The sequence below is a fragment of the Centropristis striata genome, chromosome 14 (genome assembly GCF_030273125.1).
Source record: "Centropristis striata isolate RG_2023a ecotype Rhode Island chromosome 14, C.striata_1.0, whole genome shotgun sequence".
In the NCBI taxonomy this organism is placed as follows: Eukaryota; Metazoa; Chordata; class Actinopteri; order Perciformes; family Serranidae; genus Centropristis; species Centropristis striata.
Window position 1 is genome coordinate 17,625,487 of NC_081530.1, and position 14,689 is coordinate 17,640,175.

At 38.3% G+C, this 14,689-nt stretch overlaps 1 protein-coding gene across 1 annotated transcript; it reads right to left on the reverse strand.

The window, feature by feature from the left end:
- Positions 1-1,260: 1,260 nt before the first annotated feature.
- klhl43 (kelch-like family member 43) lies at positions 1,261-6,746 on the reverse strand. The gene is made up of 6 exons (XM_059350125.1): positions 6,316-6,746; positions 6,072-6,220; positions 4,627-4,973; positions 3,278-3,577; positions 3,020-3,195; positions 1,261-2,718 (listed from the first exon to the last, which is right to left on the reverse strand). Exons 1-6 carry the CDS (start codon positions 6,627-6,629, stop codon positions 1,920-1,922), a joined length of 2,085 nt encoding a protein of 694 aa, XP_059206108.1. The 5' UTR covers positions 6,630-6,746; the 3' UTR covers positions 1,261-1,919.
- Between the last annotated feature and the right edge of the window lie 7,943 nt (positions 6,747-14,689).

Here is a 14,689-nt window from a genome sequence, read left to right on the forward strand (position 1 = left end):
TTTTTATGCATTTTTCTTTTAGCTTTATCATTTAATATTTTTTGCTTTCTTTAAACCTAACCTTAATCTTTTTTCTTATTTAATTATGACTTTTTTTGTATTTTTTTTAGATTATTATTTTACTATTATTGGCTTTTAAATCTCACCTGTTGTTTAGTTTCCACACTGCCTTCCTCTTGTGTTCACCTCTCCCTCCTTCCACTCCATTGCACTTATAAAATATTTATATTTAAGTACTACATCTATATTTTTTTAAGTTATTTTGTTACACTTAAGCTACACTCCTTATGACAGATATACGTTAAATAAATAAAACAATAAACATGTTTGTTTATTGCTGACGTGCTTCAATAGTCACAAAGAAATATTCCAAGTTTGCTGGTGAGAAATCTTGGATTATTGCAGTTTTTTTTGTTGTCAGAATTGGCTCATTTTCCTCACAGTCATACACACACATTCACACCTATTTTCACAGTTGAACATCACACACACTCACATACATACACTCTGCTTTAGATACATCTTTGTACACACACTGCCAGTGGATTCACAGTGACATTTGTTCAACCCGTTCAGACTTCATCCTCCACCAGCTGCTCTCTACTTCTCTTCCTTTTTCCACCTTTTTCTTCTCCTGTTTCCATCCGTGTAAAACCTCCTGAGATCACTTTGGACCATGCAAGCTCTCAAAACCAGCACATACATAGGCATTTCATTTCTGAATCTTTAAATCAAATTCCTTCTCTTGTAATTATAATAACGGTTTAATAATAAAGGTCAGAAGTAAATACGTTCTGTTTTCAACCTCATGTGGAATATCACTTCCAATCCAAGTCCAATACCACCTTAACTTTGTTATATAAGAAGTGCAGTATGCATTTCTTATTACTTTTTCAATATCAGTTCATTATTTATAGTTTAGTTTACTTATTTTATATGTATTGTTTTGGCACATTTATTGTTCTATGTGTTGTTTTTTATTCTTATATATGTATGCATATTCTGTATGTTGTTGCAATTTTTTTTTAACAATTTCCGGCACAAGTGAGTTTATTTTATCTTATCAATATTGTTTAAAATAACCTTTTTTTATTTTCTAAATTTAAATTTTAGTTATTAGTAGGTGAATTTTTTCACATTCACAAGATCTAAAGAGAAAATGTCATACATTTTTTTTACCTTGTCTTACATTTTTTAAAATAACATTTTAATTTTTTTAAATATATTTTTATACAAATATAAAACATGTTTATTTAAAAATATATCATTTTAAATATTCATTAAACATTTTACATATTTTTGCAGTTATTTAAATGACCTTTTTGTTTGGGTTAAGTGTCTTTTTAGTTGTCTGCTTTTTTTTAAATACATATATATTCATCCAAAATTATTCAGTTTTTAAAGTATGAAATTAATTTTAATTTCAGTTTTTAGTTTCATATTCATGAGATCTAAAGAGAATAAATAATACATTTATTTGATCTCATCTGTAATTGTGGAAATCTGGGGAAAATACATTTTGTTTAATAAAATTCTCCATAATTATTATAAGCAATACTTTTAGAGTTATAATCATAACAATCCAAAGTATATTTGATTTTTTTTCATACAAATGTATAATATGTTTATTTTAACATATTTATATATTTTTTTATTTAAATTATTTTTACAATAAATTATCTTTCTGCCTGTTCACCTTTTTTTCAAATTAAATTTTTTACACTATTGTTTTGTTTGGGTTAGTTGTTTATTTTCTTCATCCGAATTTCTTTGTGTAATTATTTACAGAATGAAATATATTTTCAGCTTTAAATCATTTTTACTATATAAACAGAATAAAGAGCAGACATGATCCAGATGTTCTCCAGCGGTTAAACCCTCTCGTCTCTTCAGTCCTTCTCTCTCGTGGGTTCGTCTCTCTACGCTGTGATCATCTGTGACGGCGTCGTGCTGCTCTCTCTGCTGCGGTTCTTCGCCGGCTGCTGCTGCTCTTCGCTGGCCGGGGTGTTGCGGTGCTGCTGGCGGCGCGGTGTGTGGCGCGGCGGCAGGGTCAAGGTGCAGCAGGACACGCCCACCGTGGGCTCCGGCAGATCCTCCGCCCTTGTCCAGCTGTCCGTGGCCGGGTCGTACTTCTGCACCGCCGCCTTGTAGCGCTTCTCCGCCTCGTTCCAGCCTCCCAGCAGGTACAGCTTCTCAGCCAGTGGGGACAGCCCGGCGGTGCTCACGCCCAGAGGGAGCGGGGCGGCCCGGCTCCAGGCGCCGCTCTCCGGGGAGAACACCTCCACAGAGAGCACGTCGACCCGCTCGCCGCCGGGCCCCAGCTGGCTCCCTCCCACCACGTACACCTTCTCCCCGAGGGTGGCGGAGCAGTGCCAGCCGCGCGGTGTCTCCATGGGCGCCTTTTCGCTCCAGGTGTCGGTGTCGACATTGTAGCACGCCACGGAGCGGGAGTAGGCGCAGTTGATGTAGCCACCGGTCACCAGGATGTCTCCGGAGGGCAGGGTGGCGCTTGAGTGGCAGCAGCGGGGCGACTCCATGGGCGCACGCATCTGCCACGTGTTGGAGGAGGGCAGGTAGCTCTCGGTGGTGGCCAGCAGGCCCTCCACGTTACGGCCGCCGATGGCGAACAGGCGGCCGCCGCTGGCTGCCAGAGAGAAGTGGGTGCGGCGCTGACGCATGCTGGCGAGGTGGAGCCAGGTGTTGAAGCGAGGGTCGTACCTGGTGGAGGACAGAAGGTCAACTTTGACTTTATCATCCAGAAAGAAATTTGATCTGCAGCCGCCATCACATCACATCAAGGACCATGACAAACATGAAATATTGACCAGAGGTGGGACCAAGTCATTGTTTTGCAAGTCACAAGTCTTTGCCCTCAAGTCCTGAGTCAAGACCGCCATGTCTCAGTTTCAAGTCCTTTTGTTTGATATAATTTTGGCCCCTATGTAGAGCGGCCACTGCGCTACAGGTGTCTCGTCTGATCATTCAGTGTTTGCTGTGTTAATCTCAGATCTCCTCCTACCTGCTGAGGGTGCTGACGGCGTGCTTGGCCTGGTTGCGTGCGTCGTTCTGGTCCTCTCCTCCGGCCACGTACAGGAAGCCGTCCATCACAGCCACGCACTGGTTGAAGCTCTTGGCCGGCAGCTGGGTGAGGTGGCGCCAGCTGGCTCCTCCTTCACGAGGGTCCCTCCACAGCACCTGGACACAGAGGTCAAAGGTCAGTGACGGATTCTTTTCTTCTGCTTCTTTTAAAGTAAATAATAAAGAGAGAAGCACCGACCTCGCGGCTGAGAGCTCTCTCAGTGAGCGATGGTCGACCCCCGATGGTGAGCAGAGTCTGCTGGCCGGCGCGGACCTGCGTGCGGCGGGACTGCAGGGTGTTCTGCTGGTAGGGCAGCAGGTGGTAGTTCATGGCGTCCACCAGCAGGCGGTGGCACTGAGGGTCCATCATCATACGCGGCACCGGTTGGATCTGACTCACCAGCTCGCTGGCCGGGATCGTCTCGAAGCGGATGTGAGACAGAAGCTCTGCGGCGTGAACCTGGCGAGAGGCGTCGAAGTCGAGCCACTTCATGGCCAACTGGATGGGGAGACGTGAATATATATATATATACTGTATTATAATAATAATAATAATAATAATAATAATAATAATAATAGTCTTTATTTGTAAAATGCAGCTCAAAGTGCTTTATAGTATGGGATTAAAAACAAAACAGAAGAAAGACAATAAATAAAAAAGCAAATAACCTCATGTATAATAATTAACTTTCCAATCAATAGACATAAAATGATCAAAAAGATAAATAAAAATCGTAAATATATATATTATTAAGAAAATAGGAAATGTTGTTTGGGAAAATCAGTAAAAACAAAACGAAAAACAAAATGATAAAATATGATAAGACCAAAGAAATTATAGAAAAAACAAAGGAGTTTAAAAGTAACTAGTGAAAAAAATTTTGAAATTTGAAAATTGAAAATGATTTGAATTATTTCAACACTATAAATATATATATAATAAAAAATATTTAACTCCTGACTGGAGGTTAACTGAAAAAGATAAAACTTTATATTTAGTTTAATTAATAGTTATTAAATAAACACATTATTTATTTATTATTATTATTATTATTATTATGATAAATTATAATTGTCTGACAACTTTTTAATATATACGTTTGTTTTTAAGATATATTATATTTTATAATAAAGTAGATAAAAACATATATATATATAAGAAATAAAAGGTGGTTCAATTAAAATGGAATAAATCGAGATCACAGATATATTTAACGCTGACTGGCACATTTGGTTCAGTTTATAAATATGACGATCTCTCAGCTGTTTGTCTATTTAGGTCTGTAACAGAGTTGTGTATTAATAAACGCGTCTCTTCGTGCGTACAGTGAGTTATAGTTGGAGGTTTCTGCTCACAGTCGACCTGCAGGTCTGTGTTATGCTCTGAGCAGCTGGTCTGGGGTCTGTTTTTAGGTCTGGATGAAAATAGCAGGACGGCTCGAGTTAATACCGAAGCCTCCTAGAAGACCTGCCGTTTCTCAGGACGACTTAAATATTCAGCTTTGCATTTCAACCCTTGACCTCCGAAGACACAGTTTGACCTCTGACCTGGAAGGCGGTGACCTCCGAAGGCAAAATCAGCGAATCGTCCTGCAGGAAGGCGACAATCTGCTCCAGGGTCAGCTGGGTGAACAGCAGCGTGTCGGCGAACTGCACGAAGTTCTCCAGGACGAAGCGGCGGGCGGCGTCGCACACGGGCACCAGGCCATAGGCGGCAGCGATGTTCCAGATGTAGACGCAGGTCTGCACGTTGAGCTCGGCCAGCAGGAAGTCCATGCACATCTTCAGCAGCTGAGGGATCTGCAGGGTGGCGGCGGCGGAGGCGGTGCACCCGATGGTGTAGAGGGACATGTGGACGCGGCCCAGGTAGGCGAAGGTGATGACGTTAGCCAGGCCTGCCAGAACAAGATGAAGAAGAAGAAGAAGAAGAAGAAGAAGAAGAAGAAGAAGAAGAAGATGAAGATGAAGATGAAGATGAAGAAGATTACTTTATTAATCCCACAATGGGGAAATTCAACCGCTGCATTTAACCCATCCTTTTCTACACACAAGTGAACACACCATGCAAGGAGCAGTGGGCAGCACATTACTGCGCCCGGATAGTAGTTATCATCTTATAAAGAAATCATATTGTCATAAAATCATATAACCAGAAATTGTGACACACACATACAGTCATGGAAAAAATTATTAGACCAACCACCGTTTTCTTCATTGCATTTTCCATGGTTTTATTGTTAATAACCAAAATCATTATCAAGAAAACCATGGAAAATATCCAGATAGCGGCTCTTAAATTAAATTTTATCAGCTATTTTTGTTGTTATCATTATATTTGTCCAAACAAATGGACCTTTAGTTATACCAGGTATTAAAATGAACAAGAAATTGAAGAAAACAAGGGTCTAATAATTTTTTGCCATGACTGTATATACTAAGTACTTACAAACTCGAATTTCTCATAATTGTGAGCCAGGAGGTTCAACCTATTACGACCCGTATTTACTTTTTTTGTTAGACAGCGCCCTCTGGTGGCTGTAGTCATTATGACGATATGGAAGAAAAGCAAGAAAGGAGCCGATCTTTAAGAATAAAGACTGAGAAAGGCCGTTTGGACCAGTGATGGATGGGTCAAACAAGCCGTGGACCCTTTTTATTCTTGTCCCGTTTGAAATTAAAACTCAATGTTGTAATTTTAAGTTAACCTGGCTGTAAAATGAACATCCGTCCTACATCTTCTTCCATGCCACCTACATAACTGCACAGTAGTTTGGGATGGAGTAGTTATTTTAAACCCTTTTTCCTAACCTTAACCAAGTAGTTTTTGTTCCTAAACTTAACCGAGTAATGACATTTTACAACATTAACAACATGTTTAAAACAACGACCATTGAAACTATTTCACATTTGATTGTAATTTCCTGAAAGTTAAATATATTTGGTTCGGGATCATGCACAAAATGAATTTATAGTGATAAAAAAATAAATTGTACCAAGTGGTGAGAGGGAGGGCAGCTCCAGGCGCTTCATGCCCGGGTCTTTGGCCAGAATCTCTCTGAAGTACTGACTGACGGAGGAGATGACCAGCTTGTGGACGTCGAAGGCTTTCGTCTTACAGGCCAACTCCAGATCAGTCAGGAACCTGCGGAGGAGGATGGAGGGATGACGTACATAGCAGAGACAAGAACTCACCATAAATACAATACTGCATTTGTGTCACATCGCATCTGAACCTACTTCTCCTGCCGCATCTTGCTGAGCTCCTCCAGCAGGGCGTTTCCGTGCAGGGGTCGTGTCAGCTCGCTGCCCAGGCCGAGGCCTCTCTCCCCGGGCTTGATGACCGGCGGCGGCAGCGGCAGGTTGAGGCTGTTCAGCTGAGCGATGTCCAGCGCTGCCATCTGCTCGATCTTCTTCACGCCACTCTCCACCACCACCACTCCGTCACCGCGGCTCTCCACCTTCAGCTGGGGCAGGGCGGCCTCCACGGCGGCCGGAGGGACGGCTTCCTCGACGGGTTTCTTCTGACGGGAGGCCTTCTTCTTGGGGGCCATCGTTTGACTTCTCCTAGGTTTTAAGTTTACTAAAATATTTTGTACAGTGAGTACGGTTTACTGAGTCGACTTCTTGACAGACAGGGATCACTTTCTAGCAATCTGAGCTGATCAATAAATGTAAAGATATAAGTGCTTTGGATGGAGGTTGGAGCTAATAATGTTATAATGGTTGGACTGGTTTGGGATTTCGTTGGTGGTTTCACTTTAACACAGCACACAGCACCTGGAACAAAGAAGGAAAAAAACAGGGATTTTATTCTCATTCGAAAAATTTTAAAACTCACTTCTTATGATAAGTGACATATGAAGCCAATGCCTTAAGTAAGTGCCTTTAACCTGCATTCTTTTCAATGGCCAGCAGGGGGCGACTCCACTGGTTGCAGAAAGAATTCTGTTTGTATGTAAGTCAATAGGAAAATCAGCAATACACTTGATTTATTACCTCAGTAAACATTCTGATAATGGATTTATGGTCTCAATAGCTAGTTTTAAGTCTAAATCAATACAACATTATGTTCATTTTGTGAATTATGGTCCCATTTAGAGTAAAATAGGTGATAAAGCAGGGTTTGCTTGAGGGTGCGGCTACTTTATGATTGACAGGTCGCAACCATATTGCTGCAAGTTTTTTCTTTCACAATGTGTTTTAACTTCAGCAAAGTTAACTGGAACATTTTGGTTAAAATGTGTTGTTCAGCGCTCGCTTGGACTTAAAGACACGCTAAGGAGTCAGATGTCTATTTAGAAGAACGTTTTTTCTGACATAGCCTCATCTCGACCTTATGTGCATGTATTGGTTGCAAAAAAACAATATGGCGACCGCAAAATATTGCTTCAAAAGCAGCAGTCCCCAAATCAATGGGTGAAATTATTATTATTATACAGTCAATGCTCAAGACCTGTTTTTTAAATATGGTTTTATCTTTAAATTACTTTATTATTTTTAGTTTTATTTATCATTATTATTAATTTGTCTTTTCTTTACTATGTTTTTGCATGATGTGTCTTAGTTTGGTTTTCTGCTGTTATATATCCTGCTTTTGCATTTGTAAACTCAGTTTTTAAAGGTGCTATATAAATAAAAACAACCTCTTTCCACCTCTATTTAAATGTTGTATCATCTTTTTCTTCATCTCTCACCACAATGTGTCTTTAGATTACTAAAGAGAAAGGTGCGTTTGTTCCTGGCAAATGTTTCCAGGCTTTAAATCTCAGTCTCACGGTCACTGAAGGACACAACAAACGCACCAACAGATGCACATTTCCCTGCTAATCTCTGATCACCACACAACAAAACAAACAGACCGGACACCTTTTGTAAATCCTGCTGAGGATCACCTACAAACTGTGTGTCTCTGCGTGTCGACAGCAGTGTGAATGACAGGTGCGAGTGTCCGACAAAGCAGCTCAGGGTCGAGTTTTGTGGTTTACAGCGGACAGCCGGCATTTAATGCAACTGAGGAATCTTATTCATGATCGCAATGAGCTGCAGATCAGCGCGGGGAGCAGAGGGACTGTAACAGAGAGTGAAAGGATCACGTTTAAGTGCTGATGTGCAGAGTGCACAGTCTGAAATAAACAAACAAGAGGAATAAGACTGTGGAGTTTCTTGGATATGACTGAGGGGAGCTTATATGTTTTGTAGTTTTCTTTGTTAAATCATGACTCTAGGAAGAATTCTAGTGTATCTGTATCCATAAAAGTGTATCCGTTTGAACTAGGTTTAGGGGTAGGGGAAAGTTTAGGGTTAGACCACTAAAGATTTTGAGCCAAAGCTTATAACAGAAGAACTGTAAGGCAAAAAATGTGTATGAGACTCCATCTGAAAGGTAGTTTCTGCAGCTTGTTTAGCATGTGGCTAAAACACAACTGAAACTACATCAGCTCAGAAAAAACAAACTATATCTCACTAAACTGACTCCTAACCTGCTGGTGGGCAGGTTAAGTATAATGTCTTTGTTGTTTCAATTGAATATATGTCTCAAAGTATTATGTAAACTATCTGCATTCTGATCTGGTTAGATTTCAGACAATGTCCCGATGTTTTTTGGAATCAAGGTTAGACCTTTTTGTGTTTAGTTGGTTTGGTTTTGTATCTGTGGCATGACGCTTAGGTGAAAGGAATTGTTTCTATCCTTGTGGTTGTGTCATTTTTGGCATTTGATTTGAAAAAAACAATGAAAAAGACTGGAAGGACCGGACTTAAACTCCACTGTGGAAATGTGAAAAGTTTGTTTCGAACACAAACATTGCAACAACGACAACAACAACCACAAGTACAAAACTGTACTTGATTGAGTTCTGTTTTGTTTTTCTCTATCAAACTTTATAAGGTTATTTAATTCTTATTAAAAAGAAAAAAATTACCTCTGATTGGCCAAAGTCTCCTGTCATTGGCTCAATTAAACAGCCAGAATGAGGTGCAGGACTCTAGTTTTCTCTCAGACCTCTTGAAATACAATACGGTGACCAATGATGTCAAAAAAAGCTGCCTCCCTCAACTTTAAGGTTTTATTTATCATGTAACTTAACTTAAATTGGACATTTTATGCCCATTGACAGTCATGGAAAAAAATATTAAACCCTTGTTTTCTTAATTTTTTTTTGTTCATTTTAATGCCAGGTACAACTAAAGGTACATTTGTTTGGACAAATATAATCATAACAACAAAAATAACTCATAACTCGTGTTTAATTTAAGAGCTGATATCTTGATAATAACCAAAATCATTATCAAGAAAACCATGGAAAATGGCTAGATATCAGCTCTTAAATTTAACTCTTTTGAGGTATTTTTGTTGTTATAATTGTATTTGTCCAAACAAATGTACCTTTAGTTGTACCAGGCATTAAATGAAGAAGAAATTGAAGAATACAATGGTGGTCCAATAATTTTTTTCCATGACTGTACGTGCTTTAAAAGTTTCTTGAGCTTTCTACTCCTGAAAAATCTTAAGATAACTTTTTTCAGAACATCAATGATTAAGTTAAGCTGTATTTCTCTATTTCAAAATACATTATCTGACCATTTCACCACGCAAACGACACTGACGATGCTACTAACACCACAACCAGAGCTTCTGACCACAACCACATGCACCACTCTCCCCTCCCCGTCCCTCCTCGCTCTGTGTCTGAACTTGGCTCTTTTTAAATAGCTATTGGCTCGCCGGCCAGCGGCTCCACACATGGACAGACCGGGACATACAGGACGCAGCAGCAGCTGTTGTCGGTGTCATATGAAGAGGAGGGGCTCTCTGTTACTGACCATACATGCTGCTGCCTGTTGATGTTGCAATCAGCCTTTAAACCGTTGTAACACCAACAGATACTGTAAAAATCCATTACACCTCAAATTAACTAAGAAGAGAAATGTATTTATTTGACAGCAGCCAAGAGTTTCTGTGAGTGTCACAATCACATTAAAACATGTGAGAAGGTGAGAAATTCAGTGTCAGGGCCAACTGGAGACACGAGGAGCAGCATGACGACAAAAACATATTTGATTCATGAAAAAACAACAATATAACTAATATCTTGTGGGCTATTTTTACTCATGAGTGTAAGTAAAGTCTACAGAAATTAAACACAATTTCTGTAGACTTTTATTTAATAGAATACAAGTATTCCCCCTATATTTTTCTCATAACAGGAACAATATATTCCTACATATTTTCTTTGCATTTAAATATAACATCTACTTTATTTTTATAAAAGCATCAAGATCACAGTGTAAAATTACCTCATGACAAGTAAAAGCCCTTAAGTTACAGTATCAACAAAATGTACTTGAAGTGTCTAAAGTAAAAGTACTTTTTCTGCATAAAAATGTTCCCTCTGACCAATATATGATCAAATATGACATCATTAGATTATTAATGCTAGTGCATTATTGTGTAAGCAGCATTTTGTTCTTGTAGCAGCTCAAAGTGGAGCTTATTTAACAGCTTTCTATACAGTTTAGCCCGGCGTTGGTGGTCATGAGGTGATTAATGTGAGAGGAAAGAAGACAAAACAAAGTTCTGTTTTACTAATGTGCTTTTATAAATTGTACTTTTCTTTAACCTTTGCTTTTTTGTGAATTATATATTTATTTAATGAAACTAATCAAGGTTTTTATATCTGAAATCACTTTGGTGAAACTGCAAACTGATATTGACAAGTTTTTTTCATAAGAATGTTGTATGTTTTATGAAGTAGATGTATGAAGCAGAATAAAATTGAAATACTATAACTTGTCTCACTTATTCTAAAGGCTAACTGTACTTGAGTGCAGATTAAAATCAAAGTCTTGGCGACGTTTCAGACAAACGCTTCACTTGTTCAGTGATTCTGTGGCATAAAAATAATCTGCACAGATCAGCCGTCAGAAATATCTGGGCCCAAGGTTAGAGAGCAGCTGCTCCGTCATCCACCAGACTGGGAGCCAGACTTCACCGCCACCTCCTCCTCCCAAACAAACACCACCACCATCATCATCATCACCATCATCATCATCACCATCATCACCAGCAACAAATATACTGTAACTAACAACAGCGTCTCCTTTCAAAACAAAAGCATCACAACTGATTAAAAAAACTGATCAAAAACTGATTAAAACATAGATAATTTCTACACCTTCCTGTACAAAAAACTACCACTGACAAATAATGATTCTTTTTAATTTCCAATTTCATATGTTTTTTGTATAATTTTCCTAGAAAACTTCAGGTAAAACAGGTTTCAATTAGTGCACCCGCAACTTTATAATTTTAATTAAATACTAAAGTCGGATAACCAAGTACTTTTATTCACACAGCTAAGCTAAATGTGCAAAAATATGAGATTTATCTAGAGGAAAAATCCAAATACAGAATATGTAGTCATTTTTATTTTATTTTACAGGATTTTTTTGTGTTTCTTTTTTTTTTTTTTTTTTTTTTACATCTTGACTTAAAGTGTTTATGCACGTAACTACACATGGTATCTGGGTACCTATATTTGTGCTGGTATGTATATGTCCATAATTACAGCAAGTATGTACAATATATGTGACTATACATGTATGTGTATATATATATATATATATATATATATATATAGATAGATAGATAGATAGATAGATAGATAGATAGATAGATAGATAGATAGATATTGTATTTCCTGTTCTGTTCTATGTATACGACAAAAAAAGGTGTGATTCAAATATAATATATAACAAAATAATAATAAACTTCCCAGGGGTTTAAATGCAGCAGAGTATCAGCAGTATCAACAACTAACTCAAATAACTTTGAGAACTTTGTCACCATTTTTGCTATAGTTAGAACCAATTTATAAGTAACTTTTGATAAAGTAAAAGGATTTACAGATTTAAAATAAAGTATTTCCAGTATTCATCCTGTCATGAACAATTTATTCAGTAACAAATTGAAGACACAAGGGAAAAAAGTTCCTTAGATCAAAATTAACATAACCCAAACTATTCAGAGGCCTCTGCAGAACTAAAATGCACACATCAATTTGTGTAATACATTACTATTACTACTAAGATATTATTTATTAACATTATTGTGAACTTCAGCTGGACAGAAATAGAGTTTGACCCACTCAGACGGTCGATCACAACATGTGAGCTGCACAAACGTCAGCTTCAGTTAATTTATTTATCCTTAAGCTGCTCTTGTAATGTTAAATGTTAACTTTGGAGTCATGAGACAGTGTTGTATATCGTCCCCTCAGTAAACTAATGCCTGTTTTTTGTCTCGTAGAGAGAAATAAAGTTGCGTGAATGTGGCAAACATTCAAAAAATTGAAAATTAACATAAAGTAACTGTAGATTCATTTGTGTAAAGGTGGTAAAGTGTCTTAATTCAAACAGAAAAATAAACAGTTTGAGCATGTAAGAAAGAGAGCAGGGTGGTAATCCAAGCACCAGAGTCCCTGCTGAGTTTTATTTTTAGACGGCGACCTCAGAGTTGAATCTGCTCGCTGAGTGTTTGAAGCTGCTAAGAAACAGAAAACTGACATGAAGTATTAGGTTGCTTTAGTCAGAGCTGTGTCTTTCCAAATAAATTGCATAACTGATGGTTTTCACACTGATGAGCTGCCCACTGTAACCCTCTGATTCACTGATTCTGTTTTGGTATTTATTCTGTGATAAGTGTATTTTTGATGTTTGGGTCGGCTCACTGTTTCCAGTATTTGTGCAAAGCTAAGCTAATTGCCTCTTGACTCTGGCTCCATACACAAGATTTTTAACAATCTTTTCACCTGACTCTCTCAAAATATTCCTTTTTAACTTGAGATAAATAAATAATTTCACTTCTGGCTCCAAAAGACCAAGATGGCGACGGCCAAAATGCCACACTGATGGCTTCAAAACAATAGTCCACTAATCGGTGTGTGATGTCATCAGGGCTCCGTCAACTTTTTTTAATACAAACTATGAACCGTGTTTCATATGAGAGCAGTATTTTAGAGTTGCTTATTTACACATCAAGCAATTACGGAGCAACATTATTGGGGTTTTTAAGCTCCGATTTGGTCCCCATCAACTCCTGAGGAAATCTGTTTACCTGCTAAACAATCAATGTTGACTGCAATGTACCATCAAACTATAGTTTGTTTTATATCTAATGAAATATAACCATTCTATTTGACTATTATAAACAAGTTTGGATTTGATTAAAAGACAGTTTGTGTTAGGCACACGAGTCCTAACTTCATGTATAATGAATTATAAAGTAGATTATTGCTGTGTTTGGCCTCATATTTATTCACTACAATGCCATGTTGCAGCAGGGTTTATGTGTGTGTGACACCATGGATGTCTCATAAGAACTGACCAGGCCGTCGCTGCTCAACCTTTCAAATAATTTTTCCTAGTGGCCACTTGCGATATTGCAGCAAAACTGTAGCCTGCAGCCCAGAAAGCATTTCCCCGCAATAAACTGCAATCAAAATGCAACAAGCTCAATTATGTTGGTTTCTGTTATTTTGATCCATGAAGGTTTTATGTTTTTAAAACTTTTCTACAGCCGAGAAAAGACATTTATCTATGTCTAGTAAACCCGGAAGCCAGAAAACCTTTTTTGACGTATTCTCCAGGCAAGCAAGTACCATTGGAGTGAATAGGTTCCAACAGTCATTTGACCCATCTTTGGGTCCCGGATCCACTTCTTATAATACAACGATGGTTGACTCCTACAAAGTAAGCAAGTTCTGTTCCCTTAACTTTTTTCTGTGCTTACATTCATTACTGCGGCCGCTAGAGGTCACTGCCTAATAAAAAACGGGTCAAAATGGGTCATAATATGCTGCACCTCCTGGCTCATGATTAAGTCAATGGCCACAGGTTTTTAGAGCTTTTACACTTAAAACAGCTACCTGACGCCATGAGAGCTGTGAGAATGAACCAAAACAGTAAAGCTACTGTAAAACCAAAAGAATGAGCTTAAAGACGTCAAAACAAACACAATAGAGTGGAGCTTTACCAAATGGTAATGATTGCAGCCGTGGTTTTATTTCATCGGCTGTTTTTCTGTCCACCACTTGTACCTGCACATAAACACACAAAACACGGCTCTGCGTTCCTTGTGACGCTCCGTGGCTGCAGCTGAATTCCTCGTCTATCTCAGGAGTGTATTTATAGGAGTTGACACACACACCGGGAACATTGTGTGTGTGTCTTGTGCGTGTGTGTGTGTGTTTTACAGCTGAGGACTGGAAAGAGAAGCACCGACCCCCCCCCCACACACACAGTGAATAATATCTACACAGCAACTGGCAACTACTTCACATTGTTTCCATTCAGCGGTTAAATATAAATATTACCATAAATTACTAATTTAGGTATTTTTTAAATATTTTTTAAATATATGTGTTTTCCAGGTGGAAGATGTGCATATTATTTAAAAGAAGCAATATCAGTATGTAAAAATACTAAAATACTTTGAGTAAAACATAAGCATAAAGTACTTAGTTAAAAGTAGTCACTGGTGTTTAAAAAAAAATCTGACTAATTATTGGTATTAATATTATTAATATTTAACCATTTATGTGAGTGGAATTAA

Coding starts and splice junctions, on each gene's coding strand:
- klhl43 (XM_059350125.1), bottom strand. CDS start 6,629: ATGGCCCCCAAGAAGAAGGCCTCCCGTCAGAAGAAACCCGTCGAGGAA. Junction 6,221..6,315: donor AGCAAGATGCGGCAGGAGAA/GTAGGTTCAGAT, acceptor CCTCCTCCGCAG/GTTCCTGACTGATCTGGAGT. Junction 2,719..3,019: donor GCCGTCAGCACCCTCAGCAG/GTAGGAGGAGAT, acceptor GTCCTCCACCAG/GTACGACCCTCGCTTCAACA.